Raw genomic sequence first — 21,812 nt, 5'->3', positions numbered from 1 at the left:
TATCACTATGGTTACTTCGTAAACACGAGTGTTCGATTATTCCAAAGTTCATAGATTGTGAGGTATCATAATTATAAATTTGAATCAAACATTTAATTGTTTAGTGTAATTATTTTATAAAACTGTATCTTATTTTTCATGAAAAATTTGTCTTAGCTGGCATCCGAATGTTAAATTTAAACATTAAGTTACTTTTTTATAATGAATAGATAAAAAATGACGAATAAAAGATCTGATTGTAACATACTTCCAAATATACCATGGATGCCAGTAATGGAAGATTGTACAAACTCAACAACAGAAGTAACTAATGCATTAGAATATGTTAAATATCCAAAACTATTAGAAGATCAATCATGGACGAAAGCCGTACCTTACAAATTTTGGTTTTGTTATACAAAACCAAGTGAAGGAATAGGAAGTATATTTACTCCTACTTCAGCACAGTATCGTGTTAATACTATAACAAGGAAAAAAAAACCATCAAAATGTTTACCATTTGGAGTTGAAAATAAATTAAGGATGCCACCACGTGAATACATTGAATTCTACAAAGAAGAGAAACGACGAAAAAGAGTAGGAAAGGATGAAGAAGAACAACATTTTCTTTCAGATAATATTATTAATTTAAAAGATTTGGCAGATGGTACATGGTTACATAAAAAAGCTAAGAAAGAAGCTAATCAAAATATTCAGAATAAAGAATTATTAATGAAAAAAAGAAAAGATAAATTGAAGAAAATAATGCTTGAAGAAGAAGTATACATATTTCATATATTATTAACAATATTGTTTCATTAAGTTATTTATTATTAAATCTATAATATTAATTAATATTTATAATCGAAGTAACAACAAACATTACAGAGTATGCGAAGTAAAGAAGCAGAGATGCCAAGATCAATTGAAGATCAATTAGAAGAATTGATGATTCAGGTTGAAAGAGAACAAAATCAACAAATTAGAGACGAAGATGTTCAAAGACTTTTTTATTTAAGAAACGAATGTATTGCCGATTATCATTTAGAACCATATGATTATAGTAATATCGAAAATGCAAGAAAATTACTCGTTGGTAAATTAAGGAAACGTAAAGAGTAAATCTCTATTGTTTATTACAATTGTTTATGATAAACAATGAGTGCTACTAATGGTTTCGTCTAATTTTAACAAATTTTCTTTCAGTTTTGACAGAATCATTCACAAATTAGAAGGGGAAATAATCGATGATTATAAAAAGAGTCTTCGTTATTCCATAGTTGATTATATTCTTTTAGATGTTGATGAAAGAAAACGTTTACTTATTGAAACAATGCCCATGGAATTTCCTGTTTTAATAATTCGTGCTCCAGTACCGTGGCATCAATATAAAATTTTATCTGATCATTTTATGGAATATAATCTTTTTATAACGAACGAGATATTGATAGATATTCGTGATTTATGGTTTACCAAGTTAGTTTTTTAAGTATATATATAAATATTATTAAATATTGATTAATTTTATTATTGTAAGGATATCATTTTTCTCAGATACTATAACACAACGATTTTTAACATTCAAGACTTAGGAACGTTTCCAGTGGTAGTCACGGAAATTGAACCAAAAATAAATGAATTGTGTGAAAATGCTGTTGATATATTTACAAATAAATGGTTGGCCGATGTAGCTGATATTTTTCTTGAGAAAAAATATGCTTGGTCGGGACTTTTTGAAAAAGGACAACACACATCAACGAGTCTAATAGAAAAATATTTTCGTGCAGTTAATTCTTTATTATCAAAACAATTAAGAATTATGATAATGAAAACTATACGAAATTTTAGAAATTTTCTGATGCAATATAAAACAGGAAATTATTTTGAAGGAGATTATAAGGATTTGATGTTTATTAAGTAAACATGATTTTGTTCGTCAATTTATAGTTTAATTAGTACTAGTAATGCGATATAATTTACATTTTAGACCTCCTTTCATAACAGTGAACGTAGAAGTTGAAATTGGAACAAAAAATTTGTTTTGTAAACCAAGTATTTTGGATATACGTGCAATCATTTCGAGATGTTTTGATAAAATTCTGAACGTTGCTATGATTTTACCCAAAATCGAAGTGATTTTATTTCCTGAATTGGAACAAAAAGGTTTTCTGTTCTCAATATCACGACATGAAGACGAGGTGATATTAAATACATGAAACAAATTAATAGAATATTCATGTAAGTGAAATATATATCTATATATATATTTTATATACATTTATGTATGCAGGTGTTGTTGTTAATTACCGATACATTAGATACGGTTGGTGCACATGTCGCTGGCCCACAAGAATATCTTAAACGTTATGAAGATTTATTATATATAACAGATGGCACAGCACAGAAGAATTTAAATGATTTCTTTAGTATTGAACCATTTCCATTTTTAAAAGAGTTCGAACAAAGGATCAACTCTTACGACAATTTAAGCAAAGAAATATCTATGTTTCAATGCAAGGTATATTCAAAACAAAATAAGATTTTAATGATATTATTTAAATAATTATTTTTGTTCCATTTAGATATCATTGAATATGATTGAAATTGATTGTTCTATTGTAAACGATACCATGAGACAAATACTTCATGAATTACGTTCACAAATTTGTGATCATTTTGCAAATGAATTAAGATCGAACAATCATGAATTGTGTTCTATCTTTGATGAAATAGCAGAAAATATTTCAAAGATGCCAGAAACTACGCAGGAAGTTGTTGAACTTTATAATTATCTTTGCGAAAGTCGAGATTCGACGATGTTCAATTTAAGGAGTCGATTGACACGTTCTGCAGATTTGACAATATTTCTTTTTAATCATCAACCATTGACTGATGAAGATATTCAATTGAATTCACGTACTATCACGTGGCCAAAAGAAATGGACACTATAATGGATTTAGCTACAATCAGGTTGAACATGAGGAAAGAATTTCTTGAGGGTGTATTACGAACTAGACGAGATAATTTTGAGAAAAAAATAAATACTATGCAAAAAGAAATCGAAATATTCAAAAGAAAGGATCCACCTGTATTGACTATAGAAGAAATGGAACAAGCAACCGAAGAGGTTGAAAAATTGTCAAAGGACATGGCAGATATTAGAAAAGAAGCGGAAGAAATCAATGAAGAAGAAACTCTTCTGGATATGGAATTAAGTCCATACATGATGATACCATCTATGTCATCCATTGTAGATGTCTTTGATAAATTATGGCACATAGCATTGAATTTTCACAAGAATTACGAAAAATGGTTTTACGGGCCGTTCGTTGGACTTGACGCTGATGAGATTCGCGACGAGGTTGAAGAAATTTGGAGAACACTTTACAAATTGTCACGGGTTTTCAGTGATATTCCTGGTGCAAGACGAGTAGCTGAAATGGTACGTGCCAAAGTTGAAAAATTTAAACAATTTATTCCAGTTCTTCAAACAATTTGTACTCCTGGATTGGAAGCTCGACATTGGGAACAAATCAGTCAAATTGTTAAAGTATCTGTAAAACCCACGGATACCAGTTGTCTTTCTGATATGATTGAACACGGTTTATCTGTCCATATTGAAAAACTTGAAGAAATTTCGTCATCTGCTGTTAAAGAACACACATTGTTGAAAAACCTGCAAAAGATGAAAAGCGAATGGGCTGAGATATACTTTGAATTAATATTGTATCGGGATACTGGTGTAAACATATTGACAGCGGTAGATGATATACAGGTGTTATTGGATGATCATATATTAAAAGTTCAGACAATGAGAGGTTCAGCTTTTGTGAAAGCTCTCGAAGATGATATGCAAGTTTGGGAGGATAAATTAATCATGATGCAAGACATTATCGATCAATGGTTGATGTGTCAAGCTACTTGGATGTATCTTGAACCGATATTCAGTAGCGAGGATATCATGCGTCAAATGCCAACAGAGGCTAAAAATTTCCGACGAATTGACAAAATTTGGCGTAACATTATGATATATGTGACAAACAATAAAAGAGTTATCGATGCTACTGATATGCCAAATATGTTGCAAGAATTTAAGCTTTGCAATACTTTATTGGAAGAAATACAAAAAGGTTTAAACGAGTATTTGGAAAAGAAACGTTTGTTCTTTCCAAGATTTTTCTTTTGTCTAACGACGAGTTGTTGGAGATTCTTTCGGAAACGAAAGATCCACAAAGAGTACAGCCACATTTGAAAAAATGTTTTGAAGGTATAAGCAAGTTACGTTTCACTAAAGATGAAGAAATAATTGGGATGTTATCACGCGAGGAAGAATATATACCATTTAGTGGAAAGATTTATCCTGCTGATGCAAAAGGCATGGTTGAAAGATGGTTGTGTCAAGTAGAAGAACTCATGATAGCTTCTCTTCGTGATATAGCAGAGGAAAGTATAATTTCATATTTCGAAAGTGTTCGCGAAGAATGGATATTGTCTTGGCCAGGTCAAATAATTATTTGCTGCAGTCAGATTCACTGGACCAACGAAGTATGCGAATCATTCGAAAACCAATACACGGCGGATTATTTGAAGAAATGCGGAAATCAAATAAAAAATACTGTGGCTCTTGTTAGAGGCAAATTGGATCCAGGTGCTAGGATAACTTTAAATGTTTTGATCGTGATAGATGTTCACGCGAGAGACATAGTCAATTTGCTCGTTCAAGAAAATGTTAAAAACGTAATGGATTTTAATTGGATATCACAATTACGTTATTATTGGATCAACAACAGTATCACAGTTGCGATGGTTACTACTGAAGTTCAATATGCTTTCGAGTATCTTGGAAATACATCGCGTTTAGTAATTACACCTTTGACGGATCGTTGCTACAGAACACTTATGGGTGCATTGAAGTTAAACTTAGGTGGATCACCGGAAGGTCCAGCTGGAACGGGAAAAACTGAAACTGCAAAAGATTTGGCTAAAGCAGTGGCCAAACAATGCGTAGTCTTCAATTGTTCCGAAGGTCTTGATTATAAAGCAATGGGGAAATTTTTCAAGGGTATAGCACAATCTGGTGCTTGGGCATGCTTCGATGAATTTAATCGTATAGAACTCGAGGTACTTTCCGTTATTGCTCAACAAATTTTGTCCATACAGATGGCGATAAGTATGAAATTAGAAAAGTTCATATGCGAAGGTACTGAGATTAAATTAAATCCTACTTGTTACGTTATCATTACGATGAATCCTGGTTACGCTGGACGTCAAGAATTACCAGACAATTTGAAGGTGTTATTTCGAACAGTTGCAATGATGGTACCAGATTACGCTATGATTGGAGAAATTACTCTTTATTCTTATGGTTTTACTGATGCTAAAAATCTTGCTGAGAAAATAGTTCATACATATAAGTTGTGTTCGGAACAATTGAGTTCACAAAATCATTACGATTATGGTATGCGTGCAGTAAAGACTGTACTTACCGCTGCTGGCAATCTGAAATTGAAACATCCAACACGAGATGAATCCGTCATAGTTCTGCGAGCGATCGTTGACGTTAATCTTCCAAAATTCTTAGCACAAGATGTACCTTTGTTCAATGGAATATATACCGATCTATTTCCAGGTATTACCTTACCTCAACCTGATCGTGGAGAACTTATAGATCGTCTCAATATTAGTTTAGAGAAAAAAATCTTCAAGCTACTTCTTGGTACATTGAAAAAATCATTCAGATTTATGAAATGATATTAGTACGTCATGGATTAATGATCGTTGGTAGTGCATTAGGAGGTAAAACTCAAGCATATCAAACATTGGCAGAATCATTGGGTGAATTAGCTGGAATAAGAAGAGCCACCATGAGAGAATTTAAAACAATTTATAAAATAATCAATCCAAAAGCTATTACGATTGATCAATTGTATGGTAGCTTTGATCCGGTGTCTCATGAATGGAATGACGGTGTACTTGCTAATACTTTTCGTGAATTTGCACAATCTTTATCCCTTGAACGAAAATGGATTGTCTTCGATGGGCCAGTTGATGCAATATGGATTGAAAGTATGAACACAGTATTGGACGACAATAAAAAGCTTTGTTTAATGTCTGGTGAAATTATTCAAATGTCCAACAAAATGAACATGATATTCGAGCCAGCTGATTTAGAACATGCATCACCAGCCACCGTTAGCAGGTGCGGAATGATCTACATGGAACCTTCTCAGCTTGGTTGGATACCACTCTTTGAATCTTACAAAAAATATCTCAAAGAAAAATTACTCTTAGAACAATTCGAGCTTATTGTTGAAATAATCGAATGGTTGATAGAACCGGTTTTAACTTTTATTAAATATAACTGCACGACATTCATCGATACGTCAGAACTTCATATGTTTTTGGTAATTATAATATAGTTACATTATTGATAATACAAAAAAAAGTAAAATTAAATATATATTATGATTATTAGTCGCTAACAAGGCTCTTGACTATAATGCTAGAAGAAGAGACTCAAGTTAGTACGCTGTGGTTGCAATGTGTGCTATTATTCTGCATTATTTGGGGTATTTGTTCAACATTAACCAGAAATAGTAGGAAAATATTTGATTCCTATTTTCGTAAATTATTACTCGGTAATGTAGATAAATATCCAAGACCAAAAGCATTTAAGTTGACGAAACAACAACTGTTTCCCGACAGGGATACTATTTATGATTGGGTCTATGATAAAAAAAATAATGGATGTTGGATATCATGGATGGATACTATGGCACAAGTATGAAAATACTTTTTTTAATTGTATGCTTTTAATATTTAAAAAAATATTAACTTATTTTCAGGTACCTATACCAGCAAATGCTAAAGCAAGCGAGCTCATTATTCAAACTACTCAAGTTTCTATGCAACGATTTTTTATTAAAAATTTTTTACACAAAAATGTACCGATATTATTTGTAGGTCCAACTGGTACTGGTAAATCAGCGATAATTCTCAATTATTTAGAAGAATTACCACGTGAACAACACATTGAAAATGTTATAAACTTTAGTGCTCGTACAAGTGCATCGCAAACTCAAGAAATTGTGATGTCCAAGTTAGATAGAAGAAGAAAAGGAGTTTATGGGCCAGCTATGGGTAAAAAGTGTGTGCTCTTTGTCGATGACATGAGTATGCCACAAAAAGAAACATATGGAGCACAACCACCCATTGAACTATTACGTCAATTCATAGATCATGGTTATTGGTTTGATCCAAAAGAAACGAGTACATTATATTTAGTTGATATTTTATTAATCGCAGCTATGTTACCACCAGGAGGTGGTTCCAATGTTGTTACTCATCGACTTACACGTCACATGCATATCATTGGTATAGAATTTTTCGAAGAAGGTACATTGAGTAAAATTTTCACATCAATTCTTGAATGGCATTTTGCTAAAGGTTTCGTATCGGAAGTTTCTCGATTAGGAAAAATGGTTGTCAATGCTACTATGGATATATTTCTCACAGCTATCGAAAGATTTTTACCTACACCTGCTAAAAGTCATTACACCTTTAATCTGAGAGATTTTAGTCGAGTGATAGGAGGTATTTTATTGGTACCAGCAGTTAGAATGAGAGATCCTGATAAACTCATTAGATTATGGATACACGAAGTGTATAGAGTTTTTCATGACAGACTTGTCGATGACGATGATCGTGAAATGCTTTTCAACATGGTAAAAAATACATGTTATGAACACTTGCGTCAACCATTGGAAAAAGTTCTTGCCAGTTTTTTACAAGATGACGAAACAATCATAAAGAGTACTCATATTCGTGATTTATTTTTCGGCAATTATATGGAACCCGATGCTGATCCTAAGATTTATGACGAAGTAACAAATTTAGAAGATTTGAATAAGAAAATGGATTATTATTTGAACGAATACAATATGATATCGAGAACACCTATGTCATTGGTTCTTTTTAGATTTGCCGTTGAACATATTTCTCGTATTTCTCGAGTTTTGTTACAAGATAAGGGTCATGCTATGCTCGTTGGAATTGGTGGTTCGGGTAGAAATTCGTGTACGAAATTAGCTACTAGTATGTCGGAGTATACGTTGTATCAAGTTGAAATGTCTAGAACTTATGGATATTCCGAATGGCAAGATGATTTGAGAAAACTTTTGTTACGTATAGGATGTGATGGAAAACCTACGGTATTTTTATTTGCGGATAATCAAATAACAGATGAATCCTTCGTTGAAGATATTAATATACTTCTTAATACTGGTGATGTACCGAATTTATATGGTATTGAAGAGATGGCTGTGATTTTGGAAAAAATGATGAACGTAGCACGAGAAACGGGTGGTAAAAAAGTAGAAACTACACCATTGACACTTTACAATCTTTTCATCGAAAGAATCAAGAAAAATCTTCACATAGTACTAACCATGTCACCCATTGGTGATGCTTTTAGAAATCGAACCAGAATGTTTCCTTCTCTGATCAATTGTTGTACCATAGATTGGTACACTTTATGGCCAGAGGATGCACTTGAAAAGGTAGCCAGAACGTCGTTACAAAATTTAAACATTGATTCTGAATTACGAGAAAAGTGTGTTCACATTTGTAAAGAATTTCACACTAGTGTTTCTTTGGCTAGCGAGGATTATTATAAAAATCATCATAGAAGGTATTACGTAACTCCAACGAGTTTTTTACAATTAATCTCGTCTCTGTATAGACTTTACGGAGAGAAAGTCGATCAAATTACAAACCAAGAAAGTCGATACGTTACCGGATTGGAAAAGTTGGATTTTGCGGCAGGTCAAGTTGCTGTCATGCAAGAGGAATTAAAAATGTTGCAACCAAAATTAGTAGCGCAATCACAGTTGAGCGACAAACTGATGATCAGAATCGAACAGGATACTATCAACGTAGAAGCTAGAAAAGAAATAGTAGCTGCTGATGAAGCATTGGCTAACGAAGCTGCTGCTGCAGCTCAAGCTATTAAAGATGATTGCGAGAGTGATCTGGCTGAAGCTACACCTGCATTAGAAGCTGCTCTAACAGCATTAAATACATTGAAACCAGCAGACATTACTATCGTCAAATCCATGAAGAGTCCACCAGCAGGTGTCAAATTAGTCATGGAAGCTGTTTGTGTATTGAAAGGTGTTAAACCTGAAAAAGTAATGGATCCCAAAACCGGTAAAATTGTTGAAGATTATTGGCTAGCATCCATTCGAATGCTCGGTGACATGAAATTTCTCGATAGTTTGAAATATTTCGACAAGGATAATATACCACCGGCTTATATGAAAATAATTCGTGATAAATTTATAAACGACAGAAGTTTTCAGCCAGAAGTAATTAAAAAGGTATCGACAGCTTGCGAAGGTCTTTGCAAGTGGGTACGTGCTATGGAAGTTTACGATCGAGTTATCAAAGTTGTAGCACCGAAAAGAGCAATGTTAGCCGAGGCTGAAGCTGAATTAGCAACACAAATGGAAATGTTAAATGCTAAAAGAGCACTTTTACAAGAAGTTACGCAAAAATTGCAATCCCTTAACGATGAATTTGCCGAATGTATGAGAGAAAAGAAGAAACTCGAGGATCAGATAGATCACTGTACTCAAAAATTGGATAGAGCTGAAAAATTATTGGGTGGTTTAAGCGGAGAAAAAACAAGATGGAGTGAAACAGCTCAGGCACTTGGTGCAAGTCTTCAAAGTGTCATCGGAGATGTGTTGTTGTCTTCTGGTGTTGTCGCTTATTTGGGTGCCTTTACCATAGATTATAGAAATGATCTTATAACACAATGGCACGCATCATGTACAAAAGCAAATATTCCATGTGGAAAACATTTCAATTTGATTGACATCCTTGGTGAACCAGTGAAGATAAGAGCATGGACGATTCATGGATTACCCGCTGATAATTTTTCTATAGAAAATGGTATTATAGTAATGAATGCTGATCGATGGCCCCTTATGATAGATCCACAAAATCAAGCTAATAAATGGGTTAAGAATATGGAGAAACAAAATAAATTATCTGTTATAAAACTCACCGATCCTAATTACGTGAGTGTCGTGGAAACAGCGTTGCAATTTGGTAGACCAGTTTTGTTGGAAAATATTCTTGAAAATATAGATGCCATATTGGAACCAGTGTTAATGAAAAACGTTTATAAACAAAGAGGCATATCGTATATTAAATTTGGAGAAAATGTTCTCGAATATAACTCGAATTTTCGTTTCTACATTACAACTCGTTTAAGGAATCCCCATTATTTACCAGAAATAGTTGTTAAAGTAACATTGTTAAATTTTATGATTACACCTCATGGTTTGGAGGATCAACTTTTAGGAATAGTCGTTGCACAAGAGTTGCCAATTCTTGAGGAAAAAAAGAATCAATTGATTATTGAAGGTGCAAACAATCGACGTATATTAAAAGAAATAGAAGACAAAATATTAGAGGTCTTATCAACTTCAGAAGGAAATATATTGGAAGATGAAACAGCAATAAAAATACTTTCCACTTCGAAAGTTTTATCAGAAGATATCGAAGCTAAACAAAATGCAGCTGCTAAAACAGCAGGTGAAATTGATCAGGCTCGTGATGGTTACAAACCAGTTTCTAAACATGGCTCAGTACTTTTCTTTTGCATTTCTGAATTAGGCAATGTTGATCCCATGTATCAATATTCATTGTCATGGTTTATTCATCTTTATGTCATGTCGATAACCAACAGCGAACAATCGACTGATTTAAATGTACGAATGAAAAATCTCAATTCTCATTTTACAGCGAACATCTACAGAAATGTATGTCGTTCACTCTTTGAACAACATAAACTGATGTTCTCGTTGATACTGTGCGTTGGTCTCATGCGTGCTGAAGAACAATTAAACGAAGATTTATGGACATTTTTATTAACAGGAGGTGTTGCGTTGGATAATCCTTATCCAAATCCAGCACCATCTTGGCTTTCTGATAAATCCTGGTCTGAAGTGGTGCAAGCAACTGCTTTATCTGGTATAGAAAACTTTAAAATGTCTTTAGAACAACACACTTCAATGTGGAAAGATTGTTACGACTTATCGAATCCAGAAAAAGAAAAATTACCGACACCGTTTGAACACTTGGATTGTAGAAATCTTGAGAAACTTATTATCATACGATGTATCAGACCTGACAAAATTATAGCAACTATACAAAGATTTATAATAGAAAATATGGATCAATCTTACGTCGAGCCACCGCCATTTGATCTTCAAGGATCATACAACGATTCTAGTAATATCACACCTTTGATATTTATACTTTCTCCTGGTTCTGATCCTATGGCAGGTTTAATTAAATTCGCTGAGGATAATGGTTTGTCAAAAAAAGATCTAATGACCATATCATTAGGTCAAGGCCAAGGTCCGATAGCAACCAATATGATTAAACAGAGTATCAAAAGTGGTGAATGGGTTATTTTACAAAATTGTCATCTTGCTGTCTCTTGGATGAAAGAATTGGATAGAATTTGTGACGAAATCATTACACCAGAAAATACTCATCCCAAATTTCGATTATGGCTTACAAGTTATCCATCCGAAGAATTCCCTGTTTCCATTTTACAAAATGGCGTTAAAATAACAAACGAACCTCCTAAGGGCTTGAAGAATAATTTATTACGCAGTTATTTGAACGATCCTATTTCTGACATGAAATTTTTTCATAGTTGTTTTAAAATTTTGGAATGGAGAAGCCTTTTGTTTTCATTGTGTTTCTTTCATGCCGTAGTACAAGAAAGACGAAACTTTGGACCACTAGGATGGAATATTCCTTACGAATTTAATGAATCTGATTTACGCATTAGCATTTTACAATTGCAGGTAACAAAAAACATATTCTATTTTCTAAACGTTGTTATATAAATTTTTTATTTTAACTTACTTAAATTTTCTTTTAGCTGTTTTTAAACGATTACGAGGAAATACCATTTGATGCGCTTCTGTATTTAACAGGAGAATGCAATTATGGAGGACGAGTAACGGATGATAAGGATAGACGTTTACTTAATTCATTATTAAAAAACTTTTATAATCCTGAAGTCGTTACGAATAGGAAGTAAATATTTTGTTGATCAATTTATTTATCAAAATCTTTACATATTTTATTTTGTAGATATTCGTTCTCTCCAAGTGGAATTTACCATTTGCCTGAAAATACCGATTATGAAGGTTGCATCGATTACATAAGAAGTTTACCTATTAATCAAGCACCTGAGGTATATGGTCTTCACGATAATGCAGATATTACAAAAGATAATCAAGAATCGATGCAATTACTCGCTGATGCTCTTTTAACGCAACCACAAATAAGTGGAGTAACCGCTGAACGTGATGTTGATGAAATGGTGTATAATCTGGCTGCTGATATATTATCAAAAATGCCAGCTCAATTTGATATGGTAGACGTTGCAGAAAAATATCCCGTGTTGTATATGAACAGTATGAATACCGTTTTACGACAGGAACTAAATAAATTTAATCAGTTAACGAATGTTATAAAGAGTACGTTGACAAATGTACAAAAAGCAATAAAAGGTCAAGTATTGATGTCACCGGAATTGGAAGAGGTATTTACTTGTATGAATATTGGTAAAGTACCTTCTGCGTGGGATAGAAAATCGTACCCATCGTTAAAACCATTAGGAAGTTATATCAATGATCTATTAGCAAGAATACAATTTTTACAAGATTGGATTGATAATGATGCACCAATTATATTTTGGATCTCCGGTTTTTTCTTTACACAATCATTCCTTACCGGGGTTTTACAAAATCATGCACGCAAACATAAGATACCTATCGATCTGATAGAATTTGATTTCGAGATTACAAAATTTGAAACAACTGTTGATAGATCACCGTCTACTGGTGTTTATATAAAAGTACGTTTATGTTGTCTTATCCTGAACTTTCTTCTTTCCTTTATCATTCAATTTTGATCTTATTTTTAGGGTCTTTTTTTGGAAGGTGCAAGGTGGAACAGAGAAACAAGTTCGTTAGATGAATCAAGACCTAAAGTTATGTTTGATACTTTGCCTATAATTTGGTTGAAACCAACTTTAAAAACCGAACTTTCATTTTCATCGGTTTATCATTGTCCCATTTATAAAACAAGCGCTCGACGTGGTGTCTTAGCAACAACAGGACATTCTTCAAACTTTGTCATGTATATTTCTCTTCCTACATTGATCGATGAATCGCATTGGATAAATAGAGGTGTTGCTAGTCTTTGTCAACTGGATGATTAAAATATTTAACCTGAAAATAAAATTAATTTTAGGATATATTCTAAATATTGATACACTAGGTATGTGAAATACATAGGTAATACAATGAATCAATATAAATATTGTATTTCCTTGCAAAATAATTTCAACCAACTGTATAATTTTCGTGTACTTTCATAACACGATTTAATTATAAATACATATTTTTATCTACAACAATTTGACACATTTTTTTCATCTTATTTTAATTTTATACTTTGATACAATACAATATATGTATATATAAAATATATATATAGAATATATTAGAATAAAACAATTTAAATATAATTCTATGTATTTTATTCTTTTATAAATCAAGTTTAACAACAATGAAATTAAAATTGTTTTGTTTGATTATGTACAATACAGTACCTTGGGACTTATAATCCATCTAACAAGTTGAATCATTAAAGGAAAACAAAAAAAACACATTTTTATGTAAATACGTAATAAGATGTAATAGATTACAGCTAAAAACAATTGAAGAACTAATTTACAGATTTTAAATCATCGTTAGATTTGTTTTACATAGTTGCATTTGTTTACCATTATTGATTCAACACTTTGGATGGATTATAGTTTGATTATTTATATTCTATAAAAATTTAATGAATGTTTAATGAAAATATTTGAAAAACTTGTTTTTTTTTTTTTTTTTAACAGATTCACATGACCAAACGTACAAATATTTTCTACAAAGAAAATTAAATTAAAATAACTTCCTTTCGCGACTTTCCTGATAAAAAATATAATCGGAATGTTTCTTGGAAGTTCATCATATATATATGAATTACGATCCCTCTCTGCTGCAGTCTTTTTATTTGTAGAAAATTATATTAAACTTAATCGGATTAAAACAAATTTATATATGGAACATTTACCATTTTCTGTTAGTAACAATTGGTAATATTACTTTTAATAACATTCATATACTTATTTCTAATTAATGTAAAAATTTATAAATTACAAATTTTATATTACGAATTATTAATTATACCTAACGTGTATATTTATAATGCATACATATACACGTGTGTGTGTGTATTACTTTTCACATATTTTTTATTAAATTTTACTATTTATAGTACAAGAGAATCAACTGACAAAGCATAAAAAAAATAATGATAAGAAAGAAACTCACGTATTTACAAATGTAACGACTTCATCGACACAGCCATTGTTGATTCAATACTATAATAAAACGATTATTGTCAACATTTGTATTAATATTTCGATATACAAATATTTTTTCTTTTCTTCTAATTAAAAAATATGATCATAAAAAAAAAGATATCGCATAAAATATATTCAATCGTGATAAAACGATCATTTCAAAAATTGCACCTTGATCGAAAATATATATTTTCTATAATAAAAATCAAATTTCTTCAATCATCTACACTAACTCCTTCGATAATCGCTGGATCTATGTCAGGTTGATTCTCATTTAAAGAATTTCGTGCTTTTCTTTCAACTATGACAAACGTAGTTGTACCAATAATAATAGAAACGAGTAATATAAATAATTGTAAATGTAAACCAATTTTACTACTGTAAGCAAAACTGACTGCTGCAGCTACCGATTGACAAAATTTAAACAATGCAAATGCCGATGCACTTTCAATCGAGAATAAAACACCGAGTAAGGAATAAACCTGAGTGTTGTAACAAGCATCACCAAAACCCAATGCAAGGCTACCTGCCATAGCAAGAATAGAAGATGGTTCTATGAAACCTTTATCATCGGTATCAATGAAGGACGCTGAATTAGGTAAATTTAAAAATATACTGATAAAAGCAAAAAGATGAGTGATACAGCCAATAATAACAACGGGTGAACCACTACAAATATTTGCTACTTTAGATCCAAAAATACCAAACAACGTACCACCAACAACTTCACCGATTCCTACAAATATACCAGATAAACCGATCAATCTTTTACGTGACTCACCCATAGCTTTAGTGAAACCTATACTAGTAGCATATACACCGGAAAAGAAAGTCAATTGGAGACCCGTATAAATGAATGTAAAGGATAGAAAAATCATTCTTGGTGTAACAAACAGAGAAAATGCGTCTCTCAAAGCATACCAAGCTGCTAAAAGAGGTTTCTCTTTTGCCGGTTCAGGTATATTAAGTTCTTTGTCAGCACTGGACACACCTTCAGCTTCTCCAAGAGCAAATCTTTGTGGTACTTTTCTTAACAATGATAAAATGATTGTACCAAATACTGCTAAACCAATGAGCACTATAAATACAGTTTGTCTTACAGATTGTTCAATATGTTCATTTCTAAACATAAAATAAACGAATAAGTTGCCGATGAAGAGTGATGATTGAAATATCGCCCAAAACAAACCGGAATTTCTCGACATTGTTTCATTGTCGCTATTTTCTGTAAGATATTGGCCATGTCCTGTCCATATAAAAGCTGCACCAGCACCGAGAACAGCTGATACGGTATAGAGAAATGCCGGATGTGGCCATAAAAAGGACGCTATGAAGAGAACGTAACAGCAGCAACCGGTTACTATGGCGACTCTAGGACCTGTCAATGATATGTATGATGGTGCTAACCAGTTGCAAATAGCAAATACAGCATACAATATCGCCAGACTTGTATATGCATCAGCGTCGAAACTAGGATCATCCTTTTTTATACTTGCTAGGACAGTTTGCTGCAAAACAAAACAAAAATATTTTAATTGGTATAGCATGTAATCTTTGATATATATATATATATATATATATATATATATATATATATATGTATTATTTACATTCTAATCGTGTTTAGGACAATCATCTTATACATGTAAGACTTGTAATGACAACAATTTCTATTTCTCAACACGATCATCTGTAAGTTGTCCTAATTCTTAAAATGTCAATGCCAAATTGTGAAAGTATGATAATTATTTATATATATATATATATATTTTTTTTTAATTTGAAAATTTAATTTTATTGTCTCATTATTATATTGTTTAAATTTGTAATGTTGTTATTTTTGGAATGTTTAATTGTTTGAACGAGGAAAAATGCGATTGTATTTCTGCTCGTTATTGTAATTTATGTTCATTGTAAGAAAAAAAGAGGAAAAGAATTTGTAGAAAAAAAGAGCTTTGTAATGAAAATTACAAAATATTTTACTTTGTAATTATTTTTTTTTTCAAACATTAGGAATGTGAATTTTTACTTCTCATTTCTATACCGATAACGGTGTCGCGTTCGACATTTTTGAAATTGAGAAATACAAAGAACGCGTCAGCATACAAATGGTTAAATATATCCAAGTTTCATAGATTATCGTATATTAGCAAATGTGTACAAATATCAGATAACAATAAAATCCCTAAAACTGATTGATTTTATTCTATATATCGAATCATATATAAAATATGTCATATTAATTATGATAGAAATGTGATTGAAAGTTATTTGTATATTAAATTTTGTTATATATTTATTTTGTTTCTCATATGTTGTATATTTCATATATTTAATAGGAATGTAAATTGTTCATAAAGAATCCTATGATGATTTTGCCTATGAGAAAGTAATCTATCAACGTTTGTACTTATGCATCTAAATCCCCCGTTATAAACATATCACTATCTACAGATAATAAATATATATATATATATATTTTAGCTTTGATAAAATAATACCAATATAAATTAATTTTGTTAATATAATAACCATTTATTTTATTAATAATTCTATCATCGGTGGAAAAAAAGAAAAAATAATTACAAACTCGATAATTATTATATATATATATAAATTCATTATAATGCACTATAAATGCATTCAGAAACGTTTTCAATTCACATTCGTTTACGTTTACACATATGTACGTACGTACATCGGTAAAAAGATCGAAAATGTCACTTTGCAGATAATATTATTTTCTTTTTCTGATTAGAGGAATGTTATTCGTTATACACATGTGCAATCATTGTTTTAATAAAAGAAATCAGAAATGTTAACTCTCGTATTAATAATAAAACATATTATTTAATATTTTTAAATGGGACAAAAATTGATTAATTTAATATATTTTTAATAATATTAATTTTTAATATAAAATATTTCTATTCGTACATATTTATTTGTTTAAATTTATTATTAATTTATTATATTTTAATTTATAAAATTAATTTGTTAAAATTATTATATGAAACAATTTCTAGCAAATTATTAATTTTAATTTGTTCTTTCTTTTTTTTTTGGATTTATGATCGATTAATTTCACATTTTATTCTCTATTTCTTTTTCTATTTTTTTTTTTTAAATAGAAAATGTCGGTCAATGTGTCATAAAGACATTTTCATACCGAGAATGCAATTATTGGTATATCCATTTAACCGGTTTATGTTATTAGAACGTTATCGTAGTTATAAAACTATGTAAAAAAAAATATATTATCAATAGAAAAATAATCTAACAATATGTGATTATTCTATCAATGGAAAAAAAAACGTAAGTTAATCCTATTATTAAAATATACCATTTTCAAAATTGTTCTATTTCATTATCGTTCGTAAAATTATCAATTGTCTCGTCATAATTTACAAGATCGCATATTCATAATTTTTAAATAAAAATTTCATTGTAAAATAAAATAGAATTAATGTTTAAATTAATACTTTTAATAATTAGAACAATTTTAATAAATAATATTAAAAAACAACGTTCTAATGAACAATAATGTTAACAATAATTTGTTAAATGAGACTATTTTCTTTTTGTATATCGTGATAAAATTCAATTTTACAATAAAACAATAAGTTTTGTGAAAATAACATTTATCTAAGAAGTTATTAAATAAGTTATCGAAAAGTTAGGTGAAAAAATGGGATTTTAAAAGATAAAATAAGATAAAATGAGACGTGAGTGCTTCAGATATCAAGTATCACTTCAATATATATATATTTATATATATATTCTTTTGAGAATATAACAAATGTTATGAATTGTTTGTATTTTTCTAATCAAAACGTTTTTACATCTCACGTTTTGTGTACGATTTTTTCGAATGTTGAATATCTCTGTATAATCATTATCAAAATAGGAACGACATTAGATATATATATATATAACTCACTAAATTTCTACTTTCATGGATGTTATAGTTATACAGAAAATGTTAGTATAATATAAACCAATATTGTGTGTGACTTTTATATTGTGTTTCGTGAATTCTATTCAAATGTTTTCATATTAACATAAGTGATTAACATTTTAACATTGAATATTTCTAATTCGTAATTTTGTAAAAAAAAATTCGTGTATTTACCATTCATGTATTCGTTGTTTAAATAATTCTCATTGATTTGATCTATATATATATATAAATAATAGAATTAAATGTGTATACATGTGGTTCGTTAAAGAACACGTGTTTTTTTATACGTCAGTGAATCAAACAAAAATTCTTATTAATTCATTTATCTTATTTTACGACACAATTACGACACAATATAATATTTTTTACTAGATATTAATTAATCCAGTTAGTTATCATGGTTACCTTTTTTTAAAAATTCATATTTTTTTCTAATATATCTGCAATTAAAAATATTACTTTAGAGAAGTGAAAAGTGTTGAGAAATAGTTATATATATATATATATATATATATATATATTAGCTTTGATAAAATAAAATTAAAAAAAAATATAATTATAATATTATATATATATATATATTTTTTTTTTTTTAATTTTAATAATAATTGTATATAGAATAATAGAAAGTATTGAAAATATTATTGCAAAAATATTCCTCCTTGTTTTTTTTTACAATTACTAAATTATTAGAAAATTAACAGAATATATATTCGTAAAACTATGCTAATAGTGAAATTTGGTTTAAACTTTTATCCCAGCAACAATTTCACGTTAGAAAGTTATCTTGTTCTCGGAACAAACTAAAGTTATAGAACCGTAATAATGGTTATCACATAATTCATAAAAATTCGTGATTCTATACTACGTTATTATTATTATTAAAATACATTAGGTGTTGAAACGGTGGTTGTTTCAGTGAAATTTTTAACTGAATAATTTGAATATAAAATATAAAAAAAAAATATAAATATATAATATAATAATAATTATAATATAATATATAATACAATAATAATACAATAATAATATAATATATAAATAATATATAAATAATATAAATAATATATATATATATATATATATATAATTATAGTATATTTCAAAATATATTTTTCTCTCGAGATATTTTAAATGGAATGTATTATTGTCAAGAGACTCTAATCAATTGTTTTCTTTTGATCGTTTGATAAAAGTTATCAATTTTTGTTTTTTTTCTAATTTGTTATAAAAAGGCTTGTGCAAAAAAATTACAAAATATATTACTCTCAAATAAAACAATAAAATTGAAACTTGAAGTGTCAATTATTTAATCTTCGATTGTAAAAAAAATTATATTTATATTGCAATATAAATATAACAAGAGTACCTTGTTAAGATTAATACTTTACATACAAAGTAAACACACGTATATATATATATATATATATATATATATATATATATATATATATATATATATATATATACAATTATAAAATATAATTCTAACAATTAGAAATATATGTATATAATACTCTTTTCTAACTGATAAAATAAAAAAAATAAATAAATAACAAAGTAATAATACAAAAATAAAACTGCATCAGTGAGAAAAAATTGTATTTTTTTAACGTAAACTTTTCACGTAAAATGTTAAATATATCCTATAACTTTTATTTAAAACATCAAGTTCTTAAATTTTTATATGAACAATAAAAGCAAAAGAATTGATTTATGAAAAACATCTATCTATATATTTATAATTATTTTAATGACCTAAATACTACATTACATCTATATGACAGAATATTATTTCGTAATAATTATTTCTTTCGTTCCGTAATGTTCAACAGGTGTTTAGAAATTTCAGTCTGATGCAAATAAATTATTCGTCATGACTTTCAAATGTTTTATGATCCTTACAATATAGAACAACGTTACGTTTAATTTAAATATCGCGCCATTTTTTGATTAAATATAAAATATATTAATAATTAAATAAATACTATATAAAATATATATTAATATAAAAGATTAAATATAAATATAAATATAATATGCGGAGAAAATAAACAAAAATATGAAAAAAAATAATAATTACAAATCGTTAAAATGCTATTAATAAATACCGAGAATTATAATCGTTATTTAAACATATAATAATATACATTTAATGGAAGGTAATATTTAATTGTAAAATTCAATGTAAAAAAAAAAAGAAAAACAACGACGCAATAGTAACGCGCGATAGAAAATTGAAATGCCACCAAGTATTATTACGGTCACGTGGTAAACTCACCTCGATGTTACTCATAGTTTGAAAGGCCGTAAACACCATCATGAAACCAAAACTTAATACTAAAACATTTAGGAAACCTTTATCAATTGCCATGATTGTTGATAATTAATAAAATAACTTTTCTATTGTCGATAATTTTTTTTTATATTATATTTTAAATCTTCTATTGAACGTTTCGCGCCTGTTTATTAACAAAATTAAATTACACCGAAACAAAAACTGCACCACGATACACAGATGGTCACCGCATGAATGAAGTGAAAATTATGCCGTGACGTTTTACAGTACAACATACTTGTTTTGCTTCCTGCTATATATATATATATATACATATATATATATATATATACATATATATATGCTGAATATAAGATATGCCTTGAAGTTGTCGTTAACTCGTTTCTCCCATCTCCGCTATTTATCGATAAAAAAATCACGTGATTATACATCAACGATATATCGAAACTAACTTCATTCGTTTAATAGAATTTAAACTATGGTGGGTAGAGGTAAGGAGAATCATCTGTGGATATGAAAAAGTGTCCGTCGAAATGCATTAAATTAGGGTAGCGCCACATTAGCATCAGGGTAAATTTTAAAGGAAGCGCCAAATATTATTAGAGTAGGATTGAGAAATAAACAAGGAAAGAAAAACTTACGCTAAGTTATAGCGCGCTTTTCAAAATCCTCATAAAGTAGGAAACAACATATAATGATTTTTTGTGTATCATTTTTTAACGTCTACTTAGTGAATATTAATATACTTCAATTATATATTATACTTCAATTCGTTTACAATTGCTACATTCATACTATACCCTTTGTCTACACCAGCGCCATTCTGGAAGGTTTTTGAACTATTATTTATAGCATACAGCTGGACACTTGTTCAAATGAGATGATTTTCCTAACCTCTACCCAGTGAAGCCAGATCGTGGAACATTTCGACCCCTTCTCTCGAGCCCAGCAAGCCTCGCACACAACAAAATTTACGTGTCGGTTTGTCGGAAAACCGAAAGAAGCCGAGAGAAGCCGAGATAGCTACACGACAGAGGAGAAATAATACCCCCACCACGCATCG

General features: G+C 29.6%; 2 protein-coding genes across 2 annotated transcripts; one reads left to right on the top strand and one right to left on the bottom strand.

Annotated features, from left to right (window-relative positions):
- On the top strand, positions 1-13,971 carry Dnah3 (dynein heavy chain 3, axonemal). The gene is given in 14 exon segments (XM_015319930.2): positions 1-759; positions 868-1,097; positions 1,186-1,455; positions 1,534-1,896; positions 1,967-2,177; positions 2,270-2,497; positions 2,562-4,161; positions 4,164-5,672; positions 5,675-6,384; positions 6,456-6,761; positions 6,826-11,868; positions 11,946-12,103; positions 12,161-12,929; positions 12,999-13,971. Coding segments are annotated over 14 exon segments (12,237 nt in total). The 5' UTR covers positions 1-216; the 3' UTR covers positions 13,296-13,971.
- Positions 13,600-21,237, bottom strand: LOC107065948 (UNC93-like protein MFSD11). The gene is made up of 2 exons (XM_015320092.2): positions 20,732-21,237; positions 13,600-15,997 (listed from the first exon to the last, which is right to left on the bottom strand). The coding sequence occupies exons 1-2, from the start codon at positions 20,822-20,824 to the stop codon at positions 14,705-14,707; spliced, it is 1,386 nt and encodes a 461-aa protein (XP_015175578.1). The 5' UTR covers positions 20,825-21,237; the 3' UTR covers positions 13,600-14,704.
- Between the last annotated feature and the right edge of the window lie 575 nt (positions 21,238-21,812).

This window comes from Polistes dominula, unplaced genomic scaffold (assembly GCF_049000335.1).
Source record: "Polistes dominula isolate Pdom_NZ unplaced genomic scaffold, Pdom_raw_medaka contig_77, whole genome shotgun sequence".
Lineage (NCBI taxonomy): Eukaryota > Metazoa > Arthropoda > Insecta > Hymenoptera > Vespidae > Polistes > Polistes dominula.
Note: the sequence above shows the minus strand (reverse complement) of the source record. Positions and strands in the feature narration are given on the sequence as shown.